Below are 20,694 nucleotides of genomic sequence, written 5' to 3'. Positions count from 1 at the left end.
CATGATCTGCCTTTTTTGGCTCTGCAGGGCCAAGGATTAAGGATCTATGAGGCTTATTATTGTAAATATACCTGACATTCTTACAGATCTTTATTTTTGTTTTTTCTTAGCATTATTTACAGGGTTAGGTGTAATAATTACTACCACCCTGTTCTGGTCTGAACACCTTCAGACCAGAACAGGGTGGTTTCAGGGTTTCTGGCTGAATAAACGCAGGCGGCGTCCTGACCTCAGCCTCTCCAGCCTGCAGCGAGGATCCTCCAGGGAGACGCAGAGCCGCTGCACCCCCGAGTCCTCCAGAGTGTTCTGACTCAGGTCCAGATGCTTCAGATGGGAGGACAGCAGAGCCGGACCCACAGACTCACCGCTGATCTCTAACAAGCTGCAGTTCCTCAGTCTGGAGGAGAGAAAGGAAGCCGTCCCATCAGAACCAGCTCTCACGTCCTCTGGCCCAGTGTCCGAAATTAACTTCCTCATTCACCGGCCAAGTTGGCCGCTAGATGTAAAAATCAACCGGCCAGGCGTATTTTTTACCGGCCAAAATATTCATCCTCACCAGACCGCTCAATTTTTACCAAAAATTAAGAGTGAGATTATGTTAATTTGGGGGACATAGCTGACTGGACCCTGGAAGAGAAATCTTTGTTTCCTACCTTTGATAGGAAAATATTAAGTTTATTATAAAAAGCACAATATGAATTATCAGATTCACATCCAGGCAATAAGAAAACACTACAGATTATCATTATTCTATCCATGTTGGTCTCATTAGTGAATGAGGCGGAGTTTCATCAAGCCTATACTGTCCAACATTTTTCCCTCAGCTGCCACACTTAAAGCACGCTGGGGTTCACGCTGCGTCTTTACGCTGATCCAGCTGCTGGATAAACAGTGGGGAAAATGCATAAATGAAGACTGTAAAGGGCTCCTTTAGAGGGGAGAGAAGGACAAATGGGTCTGAGCTAAAGCCCCTGATGTTACAAGTTCCTTAAAATGACCCTTAAAAGTCCGCACCTACATTATACGTAACGTAACCCACCGGTCATTTCTAAACAAATGAACACTAAGAAAACACCGTAGGAAAATGAAATCCAAGCATTAATCAGCGGCCATTTATCTGCTTTGCTAACTCCTACCACAGCAACCAGGGAATCTCTCCATTCATGCTCATAGAATCTAATCTCTGCAGTATTTCCCAGCCTGGGTTACCGTCCTGGACTCATGTTCTGCTGCCTCCACATGGGGAATACTGCACTTATTGTTTGGCGGTAGAAGGATGTCTTACCTGAGAGTCTGCAGTTTAGACAAGGAACTCTGCAGCTCAGCAGACAGCCGGGCCACTCCAGAGTCCTGCAGGTGGTTCCGGCTCAGGTCCAGCTCCGTCAGAGAGGCATTCACCTTCAAAGCTGAGCCCAAAGCTTCACAGCCGACCTCTGAGAGTCCGCAGTTCACCAGGCTGTTGGTTTCACACACCGTCAAACAACACAGACGTTAGACATTCAGCTAGAATCATCACGCCTCTGTCCAGCTTCATCAGGGGCCGCGGGGGGCCGTCAGAATAGAGAATGTAGGAGAACGCAGCAGCTGTGTGCAGCTCAGAGTGAAGATGTCTGTAGCAGAGATGATACAGAATGTGACCAATGTGCCACCGAGCGTCAGCCCGGAGCCTGGAGAGCAGAGTGTGACGGATCTGGAAGAACCTGTGATGAGGATGGTGGATGCACAGGTAACCTTCATCATCAGCTGTAGCCTTGACCAGAGAACATCAGGATTATTAGTTATGTTTAGACTAATTACTTGGATTAATCATTCATTGTGTGGGCGGTCCAAGCTTTGCTCCTTCATTCAATTCAATTCAATTCAATTCAATTCAATTCAATTCAATTCAATTCAATTCAATTTTATTTATATAGCGCCAAATCATGAAACATGTCATCTCAAGGCACTTTACAAAATCAAGTTCAATCATATTATACAGATTGGGTCAGATTATACAGATTGGTCAAAAATGTCCTATATAAGGAAACCAGTTGATTGCATCAAAGTCCCGACAAGCAGCATTCACTCCTGGAGAAGCGTAGAGCCACAGGGAGAGTCGTCTGCATTGTACATGGCTTTGCTGCAATCCCCTCATACTGAGCAAGCATGAAGCGACAGTGGGAAGAAAAACTCCCCATTAACGGGAAGGAAAACCTCCAGCAGAACCAGGCTCAGTATGAACGGTCATCTGCCTCGACCGACTGGGGTTACAGAAGACAGAGCAGAGACACAACAAGAGAGACAAAAAAGCACAGAAGCACACATTGATCTAGTAATCTGTTCTACATTAGATGGTAGTAGCGGGTGAGCCGTCTTCTCTGGATGATGTCACAGTTAACAGAACGCCAGACCAGGTGTACCTACTATGAAGAAAAAGAGAGAGAGCAAAAAGTTAAAAGCTGAAATGACGACAGTCATTTCAATGTAATACAATGCAAAATTGGAGAACAGTAGACTGAAGAACAGTAGAAATCAGTAGAGTGAGAAAATTAGACCCTGATGTCCTCCAGCAGCCTAAGCCTGTAGCAGCATAACTATAGAGGTAGCTCAGGGTAACATGAGCCACTCTGACTATAAGCTTTGTCAATTAGGAAAGTTTTAAGATTAGTCTTAAAAGTAGATAGGGTGTCTGCCTCACGGACCAAAACTGGGAGTTGGTTCCACAGGAGAGGAGCCTGATAGCTAAAGGATCTGCCTCCCATTCTACTTTTAGAGACTCTAGGAACCATCAGCAGACCTGCAGTCTGAGAGCGAGGTGCTCTGTTAGGAACATACGGGGTAATCAGAGCTCTGATATATGATGGAGCTTGATTATTAAGGGCTTTATATGTTAGAAGGAGAATTTTAAATTCTATTCTTGATTTAACAGGAAACCAATAAAGGGAAGCTAAAACAGGAGAAATATGATCCCTCTTGTTGATTTTCATCAGAACTCTTGCTGCAGCATTTTGGATCAGCTGAAGACTTTGAACTGCATTTTGTGGACTTCCTGACAGTAAAGAATTACAATAGTCCAGCCTTGAAGTAACAAATGCATGGACTAGTTTTTCAGCATCACTCCTGGACAGAATGTTTCTAATTTTGGCGATATTCCTGAGGTGAAATAAAGGAAACTCTGGAAACCTGTTTAATATGGGATTTAAATGACATGTCTTGGTCAAAAATAACACCAAGATTTTTAACTTTATTACCAGAGGCCAAGTTTATGCCATCCAGATTAAGTGATTGATTAAGAACTTTATTTTTTTGAAGACTCTGGCCCAAAGATTACAACTTCTGTCTTGTCAGAATTTAAATGCAGGAAATTTAAAGTCATCCACCTTTTGATGTCATCAAGACATGACTGCAGTCGAAGTAACTGATTGGATTCATCAGGATTTATGGATAAATATAGCTGAGTGTCATCAGCATAACAGTGGAAATTAATCCCATGCTGTCTGATAATTTTGCCAATTGGAAGCATATATATAGTAAATAGAATTGGTCCAAGGATTGAACCCTGTGGTACTCCACAGGTGACCCTAGAGTTTGAAGAAGATTTATTATTAACATGAACAAACTGGAATCTGTCCGACAGATAAGATTTAAACCAGCCTAATGCTTTTCCCTTGATCCCTACAGTATGCTCAAGTCTTTGTAGGAGAATATTGTGATCAACTGTATCAAATGCAGCACTGAGATCTAACAGGATAAGTACAGACACAAGTCCATTATCTGAGGCCATGAGAATATCATTAGTGACCTTCACCAGAGCTGCTTCAGTGCTATGATGAGCTCTAAAGCCTGACTGAAACTCCTCAAGTAGGTCATTACTTTGTAAATGTTCACATAGTTGATTAGCAACTACTTTCTCAAGAATTTTAGATAAGAAAAGAAGATTAGATATAGGTCTGTAATTTACTAACTCATCTTGATCAAGAGATGGTTTCTTAAGTAAAGGTTTAATAACAGCTACTTTAAAAGCCTGTGGTACATATCCATTTACCAAGGATAGATTAATCATGTCTAAAATAGGACCACTGATCAGAGGGAATACCTCCTTAAACAACTTGGTTGGGATTGGGTCTAACATACAGGTAGAAGGTTTAGATGAAGCTAAAATTTTAGATAGCTCAGAAAGCTCTACTGCTTTTAAACTGTTCAGACACTGCGCAGGTTCTAAGGATTCCTCCAATGCTGCATCACTTACTGAGGACGAGGTAATCATGTTTGGGAGGATGCCAATTATTTTATTTTTAATGGAATCAATTTTATTTATGAAGAATCCCATAAAATCATTACTGCTAAGAGCTAAGGGAATGGATGGATCAACAGAGCTGTGACTCTGGGTAAGTTTGGCAACTGTACTGAAGAGAAATCTAGGATTATTCTTATTCTCCTCAATTAATGATGAAAAATATGCTGCTCTAACTCTGCGAAGGGTCTTGTTATACAACAATAGACTGTCCCTCCAGATTAGGTAGGATTCCTCTTGGTGTGTAGAGCGCCATTTTCTCTCCAATTTCCTAACATTGTGCTTCAAGGAACGCAGCTCTGAATTAAACCAAGGAGCCAGCTTCCTGTGAATAATCACCTTCTTTTTCAGGGGAGCTACATTGTCTAATGCAGAACGCAATGACGAAGTCATACCGTTTACAAAGACATCTATTTGTGAATTGGAAGAAACAACATTGCTGCCATCTACAGGGCATTTCTGCAATACGGAGGATATTAAAAAGGGGACAGACTCTTTAAGTTTTGATACAGCATTATCCGATAAAATCTACTATAATGGAACCCTCTTTTGGGGGTGGAGAACTCAGTTAGATTAAACTCAAATGTTATTAAAAAATGATCAGATAGGACAGGGTTGTGAGGAAATACTGTTAATTCTTCACAATCAATGCCATATGTCAGCACAAGGTCTAAAGTATGAAGCCAAGAGTGCGTCGGTTTATGCACATTTTGAGCAAAACCAATTGAATCTAGGATAGTTTTAAAGGCTACACTAAGGTTATCACATTCTGTGTCAACATGGATGTTAAAATCACCCACTATAATAACCTTATCAGTATTTAACACCAAATCAGATAAGAAATCTGCCTTCATGGCATTAGTTTTATTTTTAAACTTTAAGTAGTTTAGAAACTACTCCAGAGAGCGCTGCGGGGAAAAAACATTAGGGAACAGTGTGTGTGTTTTGACATGCGATTAACGCGCTTTAAAAAAAACGTTGGTGTGATGGTCTAACAAAATTAACGCACTAATAACGCGTTAAAACTGACAGCCCTATGATCAGGCATGGACTGGTAATCGGGCGTACCGGGCATTTTCCCGGTGGGCCGACGTGCTGTTTGGGCCGGCAGACCCGACATGTATACTAATAATATGTATTATTATTATTATTATTATTATTATTATTATTATTATTTTATTATGTTATATATCTGCCTCGTTATATTTGCATAATGCATGAAGAAAAATAAAATCAGCAGTGCAAGAGTCTGTTCCGATCATCCGGCCCTTACCACAGGCTACTGCAGCCCATTGGTTATCATCCCTGACAGTCTAAAGGGCTAGGCCAATCATAAAGTAGAAAAACACCTTCACGCTCCATGTGGAACTTTGTGCAGCGGTGTTCACAGTAGTAATGGATAAGAAACGCAAGGGAGGCGCAGAGAAACTGCATGAAAAAAAGAAACGAGTTCTTCAAACGGGCGCTGCGAAATGTGTTAAACTGACTGACATGTTCCCAACAGCAGGCCATTCATCTGCTCCGGTGTCTGATGTAAAATATGGTGGTGGTGGTGGTGGTGGTGGTGGTGGTTGAAGTCAGTGACGTGCGATAGAGTTCATAGCTGGTGAGGCACTGACGTCATCAGAGTCAGATTTACAAATATATACACTCTACAGAGTAGACTCGTTGCAAAGTGCTGAAGGAGACTGATTGAGCCAAATAAATTCACCAAGATACATGGAAAAATATTGGTTCTTTGATGAAAAAAAATGTGTCATTTGATTGGTAACAGTTTATGAGTTATGATGGATTTCTGCATTTGTAACACATTCTAAAACTATAACCCACATTACGCACATTTTATCACAAAAACAAAACATGAATAAGTATCGCTGTCTTACCTCTACTTATAATTTAAGTCCCTGCGGCGCTCTTTCTGAACAAAAATATCATCATTTTCCAGTAAAAGTTCTCTTTATCTTCTTCGGTTTTAAAACTCTCTCAGTCTCAATGGAGCTCACTGCCAGGGAGGAAAGCCTTCCTTCATCAGTCCTGTTCCGGCTGGATGTTTAGAGTCTTTTTAGTGCTTTATTTGTTTAGCAAAACTCGCCAAAGAACTGCCGGCCTCACCTACAACCAGTTCTCTGCTGTTTATGATCGCCCAGCACCACGAAAACATGTTACCTGCACACAGTTTGATGACCAAAACACAATTCGTAATCCACATATATTAAATTGTGGAAAATCAGTTCATAACTGTTTGAACAATTGAATTTATGATCTAGAGACAGGAAGATGCATTCACAGAATGGAAGCCAGCGCAGTTAACATGAGATTGCGCAATCCCAGGGGAGGCCAAGCTCGCTGCGGCCTCACCGGCTTCGCTATGAAGCGCCACCAAGGATTTACATGAAAAATAGCGAAAAGTCTGCGATTTTAAAGAAAATATGATCAAAAATTAGGAAATTAGATAAATAAAATACTTATTACAAATGACTGAGTAAACAAAATTTATATTATGTTATTATATATTTTCTTTCTTTCCATGATGACAAGTGAGGCCTTTCTCTGGTTCATTTTGTCATTGGCATCCTTTTTTACACAGTGAGTGCACATTAGTCCAATGTTACCCTACAGTATCTGGAAGACTGAATAGATCTGATGAGCAACTTACAATAACTTCTTATAATCATGTAACGTGATAATATGTGTGATTGACCGTGACACCTCTCTTTCTCTCTCTCTCTCTCTCTCTGATTTAAGAATTGTTGCTGTGCTGTGGGGGAGTTTACATTTTACAGTGTTAATAAATTAAGATTTTGGAAGTATTTTAAGTGTCCACTCTCACTAATTTCCATTAAACTGGCATCAAGGTATTGCACAGTTGGTATTGCACAGTTGGTATACACATTCAGTACACAAAAAAAGTGTGGTGGGCCAGTCTAATCCAAAATGCCAGGGCCGATTTTTTGTCCCAGTCCACCCCTGCCTATGATAAAGCCTAGCATCTATGCTTCCACCTGAATAATAACTAAATACTTCTGACTCCTCTGGACAGTCGCTGCTTTAAAACAAAACCTTAAAAACTTTCCTTTTTAAACAAGCATTTCCTACTGATCCATGAAGTTTAATTTATTTTTATTTTGTGCCATTTCTTGTTTATGCGCTGTGAGCTCACTGAATAGTGCCTTACATATAAAATGTATTTTTACTATCATATAATAATTAGATTTATTATGAAATCTAATAATTACTATTAAAAGCCTCCTGAAAGAGCAGCATCTGTCAAAGCCAAGTGTGTTACAGGAAGAGGAGAGGAGGCCTCACCAGAGCGTTTCCAGTCTGCAGCATGGACTCTCCAGCCCCTTGCTGAGAGTCTGCAGCCCAGAGTCCTGCAGCTTGCTGCCTGTCAGATCCAGACCTGTCAGGTGGGAAGAGTGGCAGCTCAGCGCTGCAACCACCACCTCATAGTGGATCTCTGAGAGCCAGCATTCAGCAAGTCTGAGGACAGAAAACATGTTCAAGTGATGCAGCAGCCCATCTTGCTCTAATAATACTATTTATTGACCGATTACTGATCAATAATCATTTATTGACCGGTTTGCTGGTGAAGATTCATTCAGTCATTCAGGTCATGGTCATCCCATAAGAGTTAAAAAAAACTGAACTTTTTCAAACTTAGGAAAAAAGTTCAGGTGTTTTTTATTTTTTTATTTTTTTTATTTTAGTTTTTTGGAATTTTTGACCGGTTATTTATCAATAAGCATTTATTGACCAATTATTGATCAATAATCCTTTATTGGCCAATTATGGATCAATAATCATTTATTGACCAATTATTGATGAATAATGATTTATTGGCCAATTAAGGATCAATAATGATTTATTGGCCAACTATGGATCAATAATCATTTATTGGCCAAGTATTGATCAATAATCATTTATTGGCCAATTATTGATCAATAAGCATTTATTGACCAATTATTGGTGAATAATCATTGATTGCCCAATTATTGATGAATAATCATTGATTGCCCAATTATTGATGAATGATAATTTATTGGCCAATTGATTAATAATATTTTTTGGCCAATTATGGACCAATAACCATTTATTGGCCAATTATTTATCAATAAGCATTAATTGACCAATTATTGATGAATAATCATTTATTTGACCAATTATGGATCAATAATCATTTATTGGCCAATTATTGATCAATAATCATTCATTGGCCAATTATTGATGAATAATGATTTATTGGCCAATTAAGGATCAATAATGATTTATTGGCCAACTATGGATCAATAATCATTTGTTGGCCAATTATGGATCAATAATCATTTATTGGCCAATCATTGATCAATACTAATTCATTGGCCAATTATGGATCAATAATCATTTATTGGTAAATTATTGATCAATAATCATTTGTTGGCCAATTATGGATCAATAATCATTTATTGGCCAATTATTGATGAATAATCATTTATTGGCCAATTATTGACCAATAATCATTTATTGGCCAATTATGGATCAATAACCATTTATTGGCCAATTATTGATCAATACTAATTCATTGGCCAATTATTGATCAATAATCATTTATTGGCAAATTATTGATCAATAATCATTTATTGGCCAATTATTGATCAATAATCATTTATTGGCCAATTATGGATCAATAATAAGTTATTGGCCAATTATTGATCAATAACAATTGATTGGCCAATTATTGATCAATAATCATTTATTGGCCAATTATGGATCAATAATCATGTATTGACCAATTATTGATGAATAATGATTTATTGGCCAATTATGGATCAATAATCATTTATTGGCCAGTTATGGATCAATAATCATTTATTGGCCAATTATTGATCAATAATCATTTATTGGCCAATTATGGATCAATAATCATTTATTGGCCAACTATTGATCAATAATCATTTATTGGCCAATTATTGATCGATAATCATTTATTGGCAAATTATTGATCAATAATCATTTATTGACCAATAAGCAACATGCTGGCTAGTTGGGGGAAACAGAAATGTGACCGAAGCAAAACCTGAAGTAACCACTGAGAAGATCAGGGCACGCTGCAGCCAGCACTCACCGAGCCTTCCTGCAGTTCCTCACGGCCGGGATCAACCTGAGTCGACCCATCCATGATGTGTTGAACTTCTCCAGGTCCAACTCATCCAGAACCTCCTCTGACATCTGCAGCATGTAAGCCAGAGCTGAGCACTGGATCTCTGAGAGCTCCTTCTCTGATCTGTTCTCTGATTTCAGGAACTGCTGGATCTCCTGATAAACTGAGAGGTCCTTCATCTCCATCAGACAGTGGAAGATGTTGATGCTTCTGTCAGGAGAGATGAACTTAGCCTCCATCACCTTCAGGTTGTTGATGACTCTCTGGATGGTTCCTGGACTGTTCTCCGTCTGACCCAGCAGGCCTCCTAAGAGTCTCTGGTTGGACTCCACAGAGAGGCCATGAAGGAAGCGGACAAACAGGTCCAGGTGGCCGGTTCTACTACTCCAGGACATCTTCATGACTTTGTGCAAAAATTCAGGTAGTGAGGCGAAATGGCTCTCCCAGAGATCAGAGCCACTGTCATCTTCATCACTGTACTCATCTTCCTCCTCAACAGGGAGGAATCTCTCCATCACCTCTGTGTTGCTGCTGGTGAAGCAGTGGAACATGTAGACTGCAGCCAGAAACTCCTGAATGCTCAGATGAACAAAGCAGTAGATTGCTTTCTGGAAGATCAGGCTCTCTCTCTTGAAGATCTCTGTACAAACTCCTGAGTACACCGAGGCCTCTGTGACATCCAGACCACACTGCTGCAGGTCTTCTTGGTAGAACATGATGTTTCCTTTCTCCAGATGTTCAAACGCCAGCCTCCCCAGCTTCAGGAGAACTTCCCTGTCAGCCTCCATCAGCTCCTGTGGACTCCTCCCATGTCCTCCATGGTACTTGTTCTTCTTCCTCCTGGTCTGGACCAGCAGGAAGTGAGAGTACATGTCAGTCATGGTCGTGGGCAGCTCTCCTGCCTGCTCTGTGGTCAACATGTTCTCCAGAACCGTAGCAGTGATCCAGCAGAAGACTGGGATTCCACACATGATGTGGAGGCTCCTGGAGGTCTTGATGTGGGAGATGATTCTGCTGGACAGCTCTTCATCACTGAACCTCCTCCTGAAGTACTCCTCCTTCTGGGCGTCGGTGAAGCCTCGTACCTCTGTTACCCTGTCAACACATGAAGGAGGGATCTGATTGGCCGCTGCAGGTCTGGAGGTGATCCAGACCAGAGCCGAGGGAAGCAGGTTCCCCTTGATGAGGTTTGTCAGCAGAACGTCGACTGATGACTTCTGTGTGACGTCAGAAACAAGCCGACTGTGGTTGAAGTCCAGAGAAAGTCTACTTTCATCCAGGCCGTCAAAGATGAAGAGAAGTTTCTGGCGACCCAGCTGCTCTGCTGGGAGCTTCTGGAGGGTTGGATGGAAAACATGGAGCAGCGTGAGAAGACTGTGCTGCTCACCTCTGATCAGGTTCAGCTCCCTGAACGACAGCAGAACCACCACATGGACATCTTGGTTCTCCAAGCCCTCGGCCCAGTCCAGAGTGAACTTCTGCACTGAGAAGGTTTTTCCAACACCAGCGACGCCGTTGGTCAGAACCACTCTGATGGCTCCATGTTGGTCAGGTAAGGCTTTAAAGATGTCGTTGCACCTGATTGGACAGTCATGGAGGTTCTGGATCCTGGAAGCTCTCTCCAGCTGCTTCACCTCATGTTGGGTATTAACCTCTTCACTCTGCCCCTCTGTGATGTAGAGATCAGTGTAGATCCTGTTGAGGAGGGTTCTACTTCCTGGTTCATCACTTCCTTCAGTCACATGTTCACATCTCCTCCTCAGACTGATCTTATGTTCCTCTAGAACATCTTGCAGACCAACACCTGAAGGGGTAAATTAGTTTCCATTAACCTCACAAACAAAAGCAGAACATGTTGGCAAATGTTCCGTAATGTTCCTTTAATCAATTAAAATGATTAAGGTTCTGGTGGTTCTACAAGCAGGTTACCCAGTACTGTGGACGTGTTTCATGAGGCAAAACTGACCAAGTATTGTTCTGGACGTTCCTCCACACCGTGGGCAGGAGGAGGGTCCACATGGAGCAGACTGGTCCCAGCTCCGTCCACAGCGGGTGGAGACCCCATCCTTCGGGACGTTCTCACACAAAGCACAGCAGAACCGCTGCTCCTCCACAGCGTCATCTCTCCTCTGGTCGGTTCTGGAGATTAAAGGAAACCCAAAGAGTCAAAAACTGAAGTTTGACTAAAGATTCAGCTAGAAAGCAACCAGGCCAGAGAGACAGATGTTCCGCATGTTCTAGATTATACTGCTCAGGCACAAATGGGACGCCACAATTTGGCTCGTAAAACTTTACATTTTAAACTTTCATCGTTTCCCAAGTAAAAATAAAGCTGTTGTCTGAGACCAAGAAGCCGAGTCTCCTGCTTCCACTGTTGGGTAAAGAAGAACTCAGCCCCAGCTCCCCCCATCACCCTCTGTGACTCCACCATGGACACTGTGGAGTCTTTCTGCTTCCTGGGAACTATCATCTCCCAGGACCTAAAGTGGGAGCTGAACATCAACTCCCTCACCAAGAAAGCCCAGCAGAGGATGGACTTCCTGATGCAGCTGAAGAAATTCAACCTGCCAAGGACAATGATGGTGCAGTTCTACTCCTCCATCATTGAGTTCATCCTCACCTCTTCCATCACCATGCTGACAACAACAGACTGAACAAACTGATCAGGAGGGCAGGGGATGTGGGGGGGGGGGGGGGGGGGAAGCTGGACACTCTGACGGCAGTGACAGAGAGGAGGAAGCTGTCCAGGCTCAGTCTATCTTAGACAATGTCTCACACCCTCTCCATGACACACTGGCCCAGCAGAGGAGCTCCTTCAGCAGAAGACTCCTCTCACCCAGATGCTCCACAGAGAGCCACAGGAAATCATTCCTGCCTGTGGCTATCAATCTCTACAACGCCCTCCTTAGTGATTCCAACACCCCCCCCCTCACACACATATATATATATATATATATATATATATATATATATATATATATATATATATATATATATATATTAGGGCTGGGCAAAAATTAAAATATTTAATCGCGATTAATCCCATTGTATTTACAAACTCCAAGAATGAATTCAAAAGTAGTGTAAAGAGCACTTTTATTTTAATGTTCTGCTGCCATATGAACAATTCAATTCAATTCAATTCAATTTTATTTATATAGCGCCAAATCATGAAACATGTCATCTCAAGGCACTTTACAAAGTCAAGTTCAATCATATTATACAGATTGGGTCAGATTATACAGATTGGTCAAAAATGTCCTATATAAGGAAACCAGTTGATTGCATCAAAGTCCCGACAAGCAGCATTCACTCCTGGGGAACCGTAGAGCCACAGGAAGAGTCATCTGCATTGTACATGGCTTTGCTGCAATCCCTCATACTGAGCAAGCATGAAGCGACAGTGGGAAGAAAAACCACCCATTAACGGGAAGGAAAAACCTCCGGCAGAACCGGGCTCAGTATGAACGGTCATCTGCCTCGACCGACTGGGGTTACAGAAGACAGAACAGAGACACAACAAGAGAGACAAAAAAGCACAGAAGCACACATTGATCCAGTAATCTGTTCTACATTAGATGGTAGTAGCGGGTGAGCCGTCTTCTCTGGATGATGTCACAGTTAACAGAACGCCAGACCAGGTGTACCTACTATGAAGAGAAAAGAGAGAGAACAGAAAGTTAAAGCAGAAATGACAACACATAGTGCATAATTGAAGAACAGTAGAACTCAATAGAGTGAGAAAATTAGATCCTGATATACTCCAGTAGCCTAAGCCTATAGCAGTAAAACTATAAAGGTAGCTGAGAGTAACATGAGCCACTAGTTATAATTTTTGTCAAAAAGAAAAGTTTTAAGCCTAGTCTTAAAAGTAGACAGGGTGTCTGCCTCACGGACCAAAACTGGGAGTTGGTTCCACAGGAGAGTGGCCTGATAGCTAAAGGATCTGCCTCCCATTCTACTTTTAGAGACTCTAGGAACCACCAGCAGACCTGCAGTCTGAGAGCGAAGTGCTCTGTTAGGAACATACGGGGTAATCAGAGCTCTGATATATGATGGAGTTTGATTATAAAGGGCTTTATACGTTAGAAGAAGAATTTTAAATTCTATTCTTGATTTAACAGGAAGCCAATGAAGGGAAGCTAAAATTGGAGAAATATGATCCCTCTTGTTGATTTTCATCAGAACTCTTGCTGCAGCATTTTGGATCAGCTGAAGGCTTTGAACTGCATTTTGTGGACTTCCTGATAGTAAAGAATTACAATAGTCCAGCCTTGAAGTAACAAATGCATGGACTAGTTTTTCAGCATCACTCCTGGACAGAATTTTTCTAATTTTGGCGATATTCCGGAGGTGAAAAAAGGAAACTCTGGAAACCTGTTTAATATGGGATTTAAATGACATGTCTTGGTCAAAAATAACACCAAGATTTTTTACTTTATTACCAGGGGCCAAGTTAATGCCACCCAGATTAAGTGATTGGTTAAGAAGTTTATTTTTTGAGGACTCTGGCCCAAAGATTACAACTTCGGTCTTGTCAGAATTTAGATGCAGGAAATTTAAAGTCATCCAGCTTTTGATGTCATCAAGACATGACTGCAGTCGAAGTAGTTGATTGGATTCATCAGGATTTATGGATAAATATAGCTGAGTATCATCAGCATAACAGTGGAAATTAATGCCATGCTGTCTGATAATTTTGCGAATCGGAAGCATATATATAGTAAATAGAATTGGTCCAAGGACTGAACCCTGTGGTACTCCACAAGTGACCCTAGAGTTTGAGGAAGATTTATTATTAACATGAACAAATTGGAATCTGTCTGACAGATAAGATTTAAACCAGCCTAATGCTTTCCCCTTAATCCCTACAGTATGTTCAAGTCTTTGTAGGAGAATATTGTGATCAACTGTATCAAATGCAGCACTGAGATCTAACAGGACAAGTATAGACACAAGTCCATTATCTGAGGCCATGAGAATATCATTAGTGACCTTCACCAGAGCTGTTTCAGTGCTATGATGAGCTCTGAAGCCTGACTGAAACTCCTCAAGTAGGTCATTACTTTGTAAATGTTCACAAAGTTGATTAGCAACTACTTTCTCAAGAATTTTAGATAAGAAAAGAAGATTAGATATAGGTCTGTAATTTACTAACTCATCTTGATCAAGAGAAGGTTTCTTAAGTAAAGGTTTAATAACAGCTACTTTCAAAACCTGTGGTACATATCCATTTACTAAGGATAGATTAATCATGTCTACAATAGTGCCACTGATCAAAGGGAATATGTCCTTAAACAACTTGGTTGGGATTGGGTCTAACATACAGGTAGAAGGTTTAGATGAAGCTAAAATTTTAGATAGCTCAGAAAGCTCTACTGCTTCAAAACAGTTCAAACACTGCGCAGATTCTAAAGATTCCTCCAATGCTGCCTCACTTACTGAGGACGAGGTAATCATGTTTGGGAGGATGCCAATTATTTTATTTTTAATGGCATCAATTTTATTTATGAAGAATCCCATAAAATCATTACTACTAAGAGCTAAGGGAATGGATGGATCAACAGAGCTGTGGCTCTGGGTAAGTTTGGCAACTGTACTGAAGAGAAATCTAGGATTATTTTTATTCTCTTCAATTAATGATGAAAAATATGCTGCTCTAACTCTGCGGAGGGTCTTGTTATACAACAATAGTCTGTCCCTCCAGATTAAGTAGGATTCCTCTTGGTGTGTAGAGCGCCATTTTCTCTCCAATTTCCTAACATTGTGCTTCAAGGAACGCAGCTCTGAATTAAACCAAGGAGCCAGCTTCCTGTGAATAATCACCTTCTTTTTCAAGGGAGCTACATTGTCTAATGCAGAACGCAATGAGGAAGTCAGATTGTTAGCAAAGGTATCGATTTGTGAATGGGAAGAAACAGCAATGCTGCCATCTACAGGGCATTTCTGCAATACTGAGGATATTAAAAAGGGGACAGACTCTTTAAGTTTTGATACAGCATTATCCGATAAAAATCTACTATAATGGAACCCTCTTTTGGGGGTGCAGAACTCAGTTAGATTAAACTCAAATGTTATTAAAAAATGATCAGATAGGACAGGGTTGTGAGGAAATACTGTTAATTCTTCACAATCAATGCCATATGTCAGAACAAGGTCTAAAGTATGGAGCCGAGAGTGCGTCGGTTTATGCACATTTTGAGCAAAACCAATTGAATCTAGGATAGTTTTAAAGGCTACACTAAGGTTATCACATTCAGTGTCAACATGGATGTTAAAATCACCCACTATAATAACCTTATCAGTATTTAACACCAAATCAGATAAGAAATCTGACAACTCATCCAAAAACTGAGTGTAAGGGCCTGGTGGACGATACAAAACAACAAACAGAAGAGGTTTTATTGCTTTGCAGTTTGGATGAGGGAAACTGAGGGTTAAATGTTCAAAAGAACTGTAATTATTAGTTGGCCTGGGACTAATTAATAAATCAGACTGAAAGATAGTTGCCACTCCTCCTCCTCTTCCCACAGATCTGGGAATGTGGAAATTTGAATAATTGGAGGGAGTTGACTCATTTATACTAACGTAGTCCTCTTGTAGCCAGGTTTCTGTGAGACAAAACAAATCAATCTGTTTATCAGAAATCAATTCATTAACTAACAAAGTCTTTGGAGGGAGAGACCTTATATTTAATAGACCACATTTAATTATTTTATTTTTAGGTTCAAGGTGAACCGTATTGATTTTTATTAGGTTTTTATGATTTGTTCCTTTTAGATCAGTTTTTGATCTGTTTAGTTTTGGCCGTGGGAAAGACACCGTCTCAATAGGATAATGGGTGGGTAACAGTACAGAAGCTGCAGAGAGGTGTGTTAAACTACGGCTCTGCTTCCTGGTCTGGACCCTGGGTTGTCAGCATTTAGGAGAACTAATAAATCCGGCCAAAAGTGTTGTAACATTTGTAGCACTTATCAGTAACACATATTTAGTGTAAAGCTCAACTTAAACATGTAAAACAAAAAATAGCAATAATAATAAATTAAAGCTTATTGCCACTGACAGGGAATTCTCTTTATGGGGAAAAAATCTACCAAAAACAGGCAATTTCTGAGGTAACAGCAGGGAGCAGCATTACCATTTTATGTTCAATACCAAAGTGTAACTTGGCAGTGGTTACAACTAACTTGTTTCTGTCATATTCGATGCTGGAAGAACTTTAAACTGAAATGCTTGCTAACTCGATATGCTTGCGTTTATTTGACGTTGACACGCGGTTTTTTGTTGTTGCTTTCTCGCGTGCATATAGTGAATGGCAGGGGGAAAACAGGCAAAAATACATGGATACTTTGAAACGAGAAGCGACTTCACCGACGGCGTCTAAGCAGACCCCCCCCCGCTCCGCTCCGCACAAAACTTGTTCCGTTCGCCAACTCACCGCCTCGCCTAAGCAAATTTCTGCGGGAAACACCGCCTTCCCCATGTCAGCTTTGTTCCTCTCTGAATCCGAGGTTGGGCTGACAGCGAGGTTATTGGCGCATTATCGCCACCTACTGTTCTGATTCAAACCCCTACACCGCAGCAACAGACCTTCACAAAATAAAAACATGTGAGCAACATGCGTTAATGCGCGTTAAAGAAAATATCGCCGTTAATAGTCTAATGAGTTAACGCGAAATTAACGCGTTAACTTGCCCAGCCCTAATAAATATATATATATATATATATATATATATATATATATATATATATATATATATGAGAGAGAGAGAGATAGAGAGAGAGAGAGAGAGAGGGTTATGTGTATATATTTATATTATTTTTGTGTGGAATGTTGTGTATATATTGTTGAGAAAAATATCTTAGGCAGTAAGGTATGTCTCCCCCTGTTGCTGGGTAGGATAACACATGAAGGTTTATTGCCGGAGGGGGTGGGTCAGAAAGAGAGTTCCTTTGTTCGAAACAGATTCCCCCTCCTCCTAAAAAACATGGGAGGGTCTCACCCTTAAAAAGATGTGTTCAGAGTTGTAAAAATTAGACGGAATCCTGCATCGCCAATCGCTATAATGGCATCTTATAATGGTAATGTAATACTCTGTCTCCATATTTAATTCCTAATAAATTTAATATGCATATTACAATGTTTTACCTCTGATTAACGTATTGCTCATTCACTGCCAAATCTGGAACCGGGGTAAGATGGGCCTTCAATAGATATGCAGGAGCAGGCTGGTGTACTTAATCTATCAATATATAAAAAAATGTTTGTATATCTGGAGCGTGTAACAAAAGTAATTTCCCTCTGGGATTATTAAAGTATCTCTGAGCCAATGTGACATGTGAATTTCTCCAATGTGAGATCAATAAAGCCTATCTTATCTGATTCTGAAAACCCAGACAAGCACGATAATATAACCATGTTTAATCACACATTATAATCAAACATGGCGGAAAACAAGAAGAAATGCAGGCAGAACAATGCAAATTATATAAATGATGGTTTATTCCGTCACTCAGGACCGTATATGTGCAGATGTGTCTGCTATGTGAGCAGGTTTTCTCTAACGAAGCTCTGAAGCCTGCGGTCACAAAAAACACATCCTGACACGACATCAAAAGACAAGAAAAGGAAAAATGTCTTCTTTCAGAACACGAACCGGCCTTCAGACTCCGTTCTGTCTGCCCACATGATAAATATAGGCTAACCCTGCGTCTGTACTGCCCAGGTCTCAGAGGAGCTGACAGATCACCTGCTGCTCTACAGCCACCTTCTGAAGGCCGTCCAGATGAGCCTGGTGATGGAGCCACGGACAAGCTGCCGGCGGTGAGCCTCAACCCCAGCAGAGCCTCGCTGATCTCCAGCATGACCAGGAGCCAAAAGTCCCGTTCTGGACCTCTGCTGGGCGTGCCATGCGGTAACAGGAGGTCAGAGCAGCGCACCAAGCCCAGGGCTCTCTCTGCATACAGTCCTATTAGCAGCACTATAAAGTTCTTCTTTAAAATAGCCTTTCCCTCAGCGCCTCAGTCTTCAGTTGTTTTTCCAAACGTTAATAAGCCCAGAGAGCATTCGTTTTCCTCTCAGAAGGCCAGAGCGCATTAACCAACGCGTGAAAGACTTCTGTTTTTATTGGTTGATCACAGGAAGTGTGCGTGTTGCTCATCAGCTCTGAATATATCAGTAAAACTCATTTTATACAAGTTGCACATTGCTTTATACACCTTGGGTTAAATGTTGTGATATTGTGAATTTAACTGTAATATAAATATGAAGCACTTGTATTCAGACTTCCCATATTATACAGCAGGTAACTCACCTGTCAGAGGTCCAACCAAACTGAACCAGAGACCAGAAAAACCTGTTTTCATGGAACCTCTAAGATGCAGTTCATTAATCCTGAAAGGGTTAGGTGGCTTAAATTCTACTTCACAGATCTTTGCATAAACATCTCAGTAGTAACACAAGGACTCAGGGTCACATTACAACTAAATAACTTTCCCCTGTTGTTTACCGGGTTCTCCGGTTAATGTACTGACATGTTCTATTACATTATTAAAATCAATGCTTTCATTTCCTGTAGACTGGTCAGATTTAGGGGCATAAATGCAGCTATAATGCAATAAAAACAGTGATTTAAAGCTTCTGTCATCATAAAACCTCATGTCAGTTAAAGTTTACTACAAAGTACCAGCAGCCCGCTTTATTTTTCTTCATTTCTTAAAACAACTCTGATCGTTATTATTTTACTCATAAACTGAACCAGCAGCAGCTTTAATTTTATTCTCTCTGCTTTGTTGACTTTGACGTATTTTCACTTTAAAATGCCTGAAGACACCAAGGGACGTTTTTACATCTATTTATTGACTTATTATTACCTGAAAGCGGCATTTAATGCCATTTATTTCCCTCCAAAAGGTTCTCAGAACCTCCAGCAGGGGAATAAATCCGCACAGGAGGATCCATGTCTGCAGAACTTTTCATGACTTTAGTCTTTTTAACTTGCTTAATTCCACTTTTGATTCACTTGTTGCCATATTTTCAGATGGTTGGTCTATGAAATACAATCATTTAAACTTTTTGCATCATTTAAAAAAACAGTTTCACTTTTAAGTTTCAGTTTTCTTGAGAAGTGAAACTTAAAGTCCGGACAGGAGCGCATGAGTGGAACACTGATCCAAATGGACCGGGCTGAATAAACATGTCCGCTGAGATTAACTTATTGATGTTATGCAGAACATTTATTTAAACCAGAACCAAAATGTGTAAAAAGTGAAATGATCAGCGATCGATTAGAGCTCCTGATCTAAATGGACCGTTTCCACAGATCAACCACAGCGCTGATAAACCTGCCTTCATGAGCCACAGAAACGCGTCCTGGAGCTGTGCAGGAACAGGTCTGGGCCCGTTTTCGGTTGTGCTCGGGTTCTGCTCAGGTTCTGCTCAGGTTCTGCTCGGTGTCCACAGTCACAGGGTCAACCATCCAGAGCGCCTGTCTCCATGTGCGCTCCATGCGCAGCCAGACGCAGGCAGAGCAGTCTACCTGATAACAACCCCCACAGACCTCTAACTGGGCCGGAACGGTTCTGCTACCAGCCCAGAACCACCTGGTCCAGGGCAGGAGAGTTTAAGAGTCAGCAGAACTTTAAACAGATGAAAGATGCTATTTAACCGTTTCCAGAACCGACAGCAGCTGCATCTCTTACTCCGTGTCTGAAGGTCCAGGTTCTGGTTCTGGTTCTGGTCCAGGTTCCCTGAAGTCTGGCGGGTTTCTTATGGACCGGTCACTCTTCAAGGACCAACAGGAAGCAGAGCAGGTCCAGTCTGCAGGAGCCTCCGAACCTCTGCTCATCTTCAGCGCGTCGGCCTGGAGGAGCGTGACGCGCAGCTCCTCCACGTCACAGGAACTGCGCCAAACCAGCCGCCTCTTGGTTTTTATGGGTCATGGAACACCAAGCATTACGGTAGTAACACTTGAGACTGCTTTTCAAAATAAAAGCCACTCAAAATCGCTACGTTAAGTCAAGTTGACCTAAGTTGCTGTCAATGCTGCAACTAAAGCGTGTTTTCATATCGTCACTTCAGCCTGAAAGCAGAACATATCCAGATGTTGCTCAACAAGTTTAATCCAGATCTGATGTAGATGAAAGTTGTTGAGCAACATCTGGAGATGTTCTACTGTCAGGCTGAAGAAACAGTTTTCACTGAGAACATACAGTTTAGTAGCAAGGTTAACAGCGACAGGTCAAACTGACTAAACGTTTTTGAGTGGCTTTTATTTTGAAA

At 41.1% G+C, this 20,694-nt stretch overlaps 1 protein-coding gene across 1 annotated transcript in view; it reads right to left on the bottom strand.

The window, feature by feature from the left end:
- LOC110368087 (NACHT, LRR and PYD domains-containing protein 12) overlaps nucleotides 1–20,466 on the bottom strand; it is a 25,753-nt gene extending 5,287 nt beyond the window's left edge. The window contains exons 1-6 of the mRNA XM_036125661.1: nucleotides 20,115–20,466; nucleotides 11,380–11,552; nucleotides 9,378–11,217; nucleotides 7,583–7,756; nucleotides 1,286–1,456; nucleotides 230–397 (exon numbers count right to left, since the gene is read on the bottom strand). Coding sequence (XP_035981554.1) covers nucleotides 230–397; nucleotides 1,286–1,456; nucleotides 7,583–7,756; nucleotides 9,378–11,217; nucleotides 11,380–11,552; nucleotides 20,115–20,260 — 2,672 coding nt within the window. The 5' untranslated portion in view covers nucleotides 20,261–20,466. The remainder of the gene's footprint in view (nucleotides 1–229; nucleotides 398–1,285; nucleotides 1,457–7,582; nucleotides 7,757–9,377; nucleotides 11,218–11,379; nucleotides 11,553–20,114) is intronic.
- Between the last annotated feature and the right edge of the window lie 228 nt (nucleotides 20,467–20,694).

Source organism: Fundulus heteroclitus, chromosome 21, assembly GCF_011125445.2.
Source record: "Fundulus heteroclitus isolate FHET01 chromosome 21, MU-UCD_Fhet_4.1, whole genome shotgun sequence".
NCBI lineage: Eukaryota > Metazoa > Chordata > Actinopteri > Cyprinodontiformes > Fundulidae > Fundulus > Fundulus heteroclitus.
The sequence above is the reverse complement of the archived record's forward strand: the minus strand, read 5'-3'. Positions and strand labels throughout refer to the sequence as shown.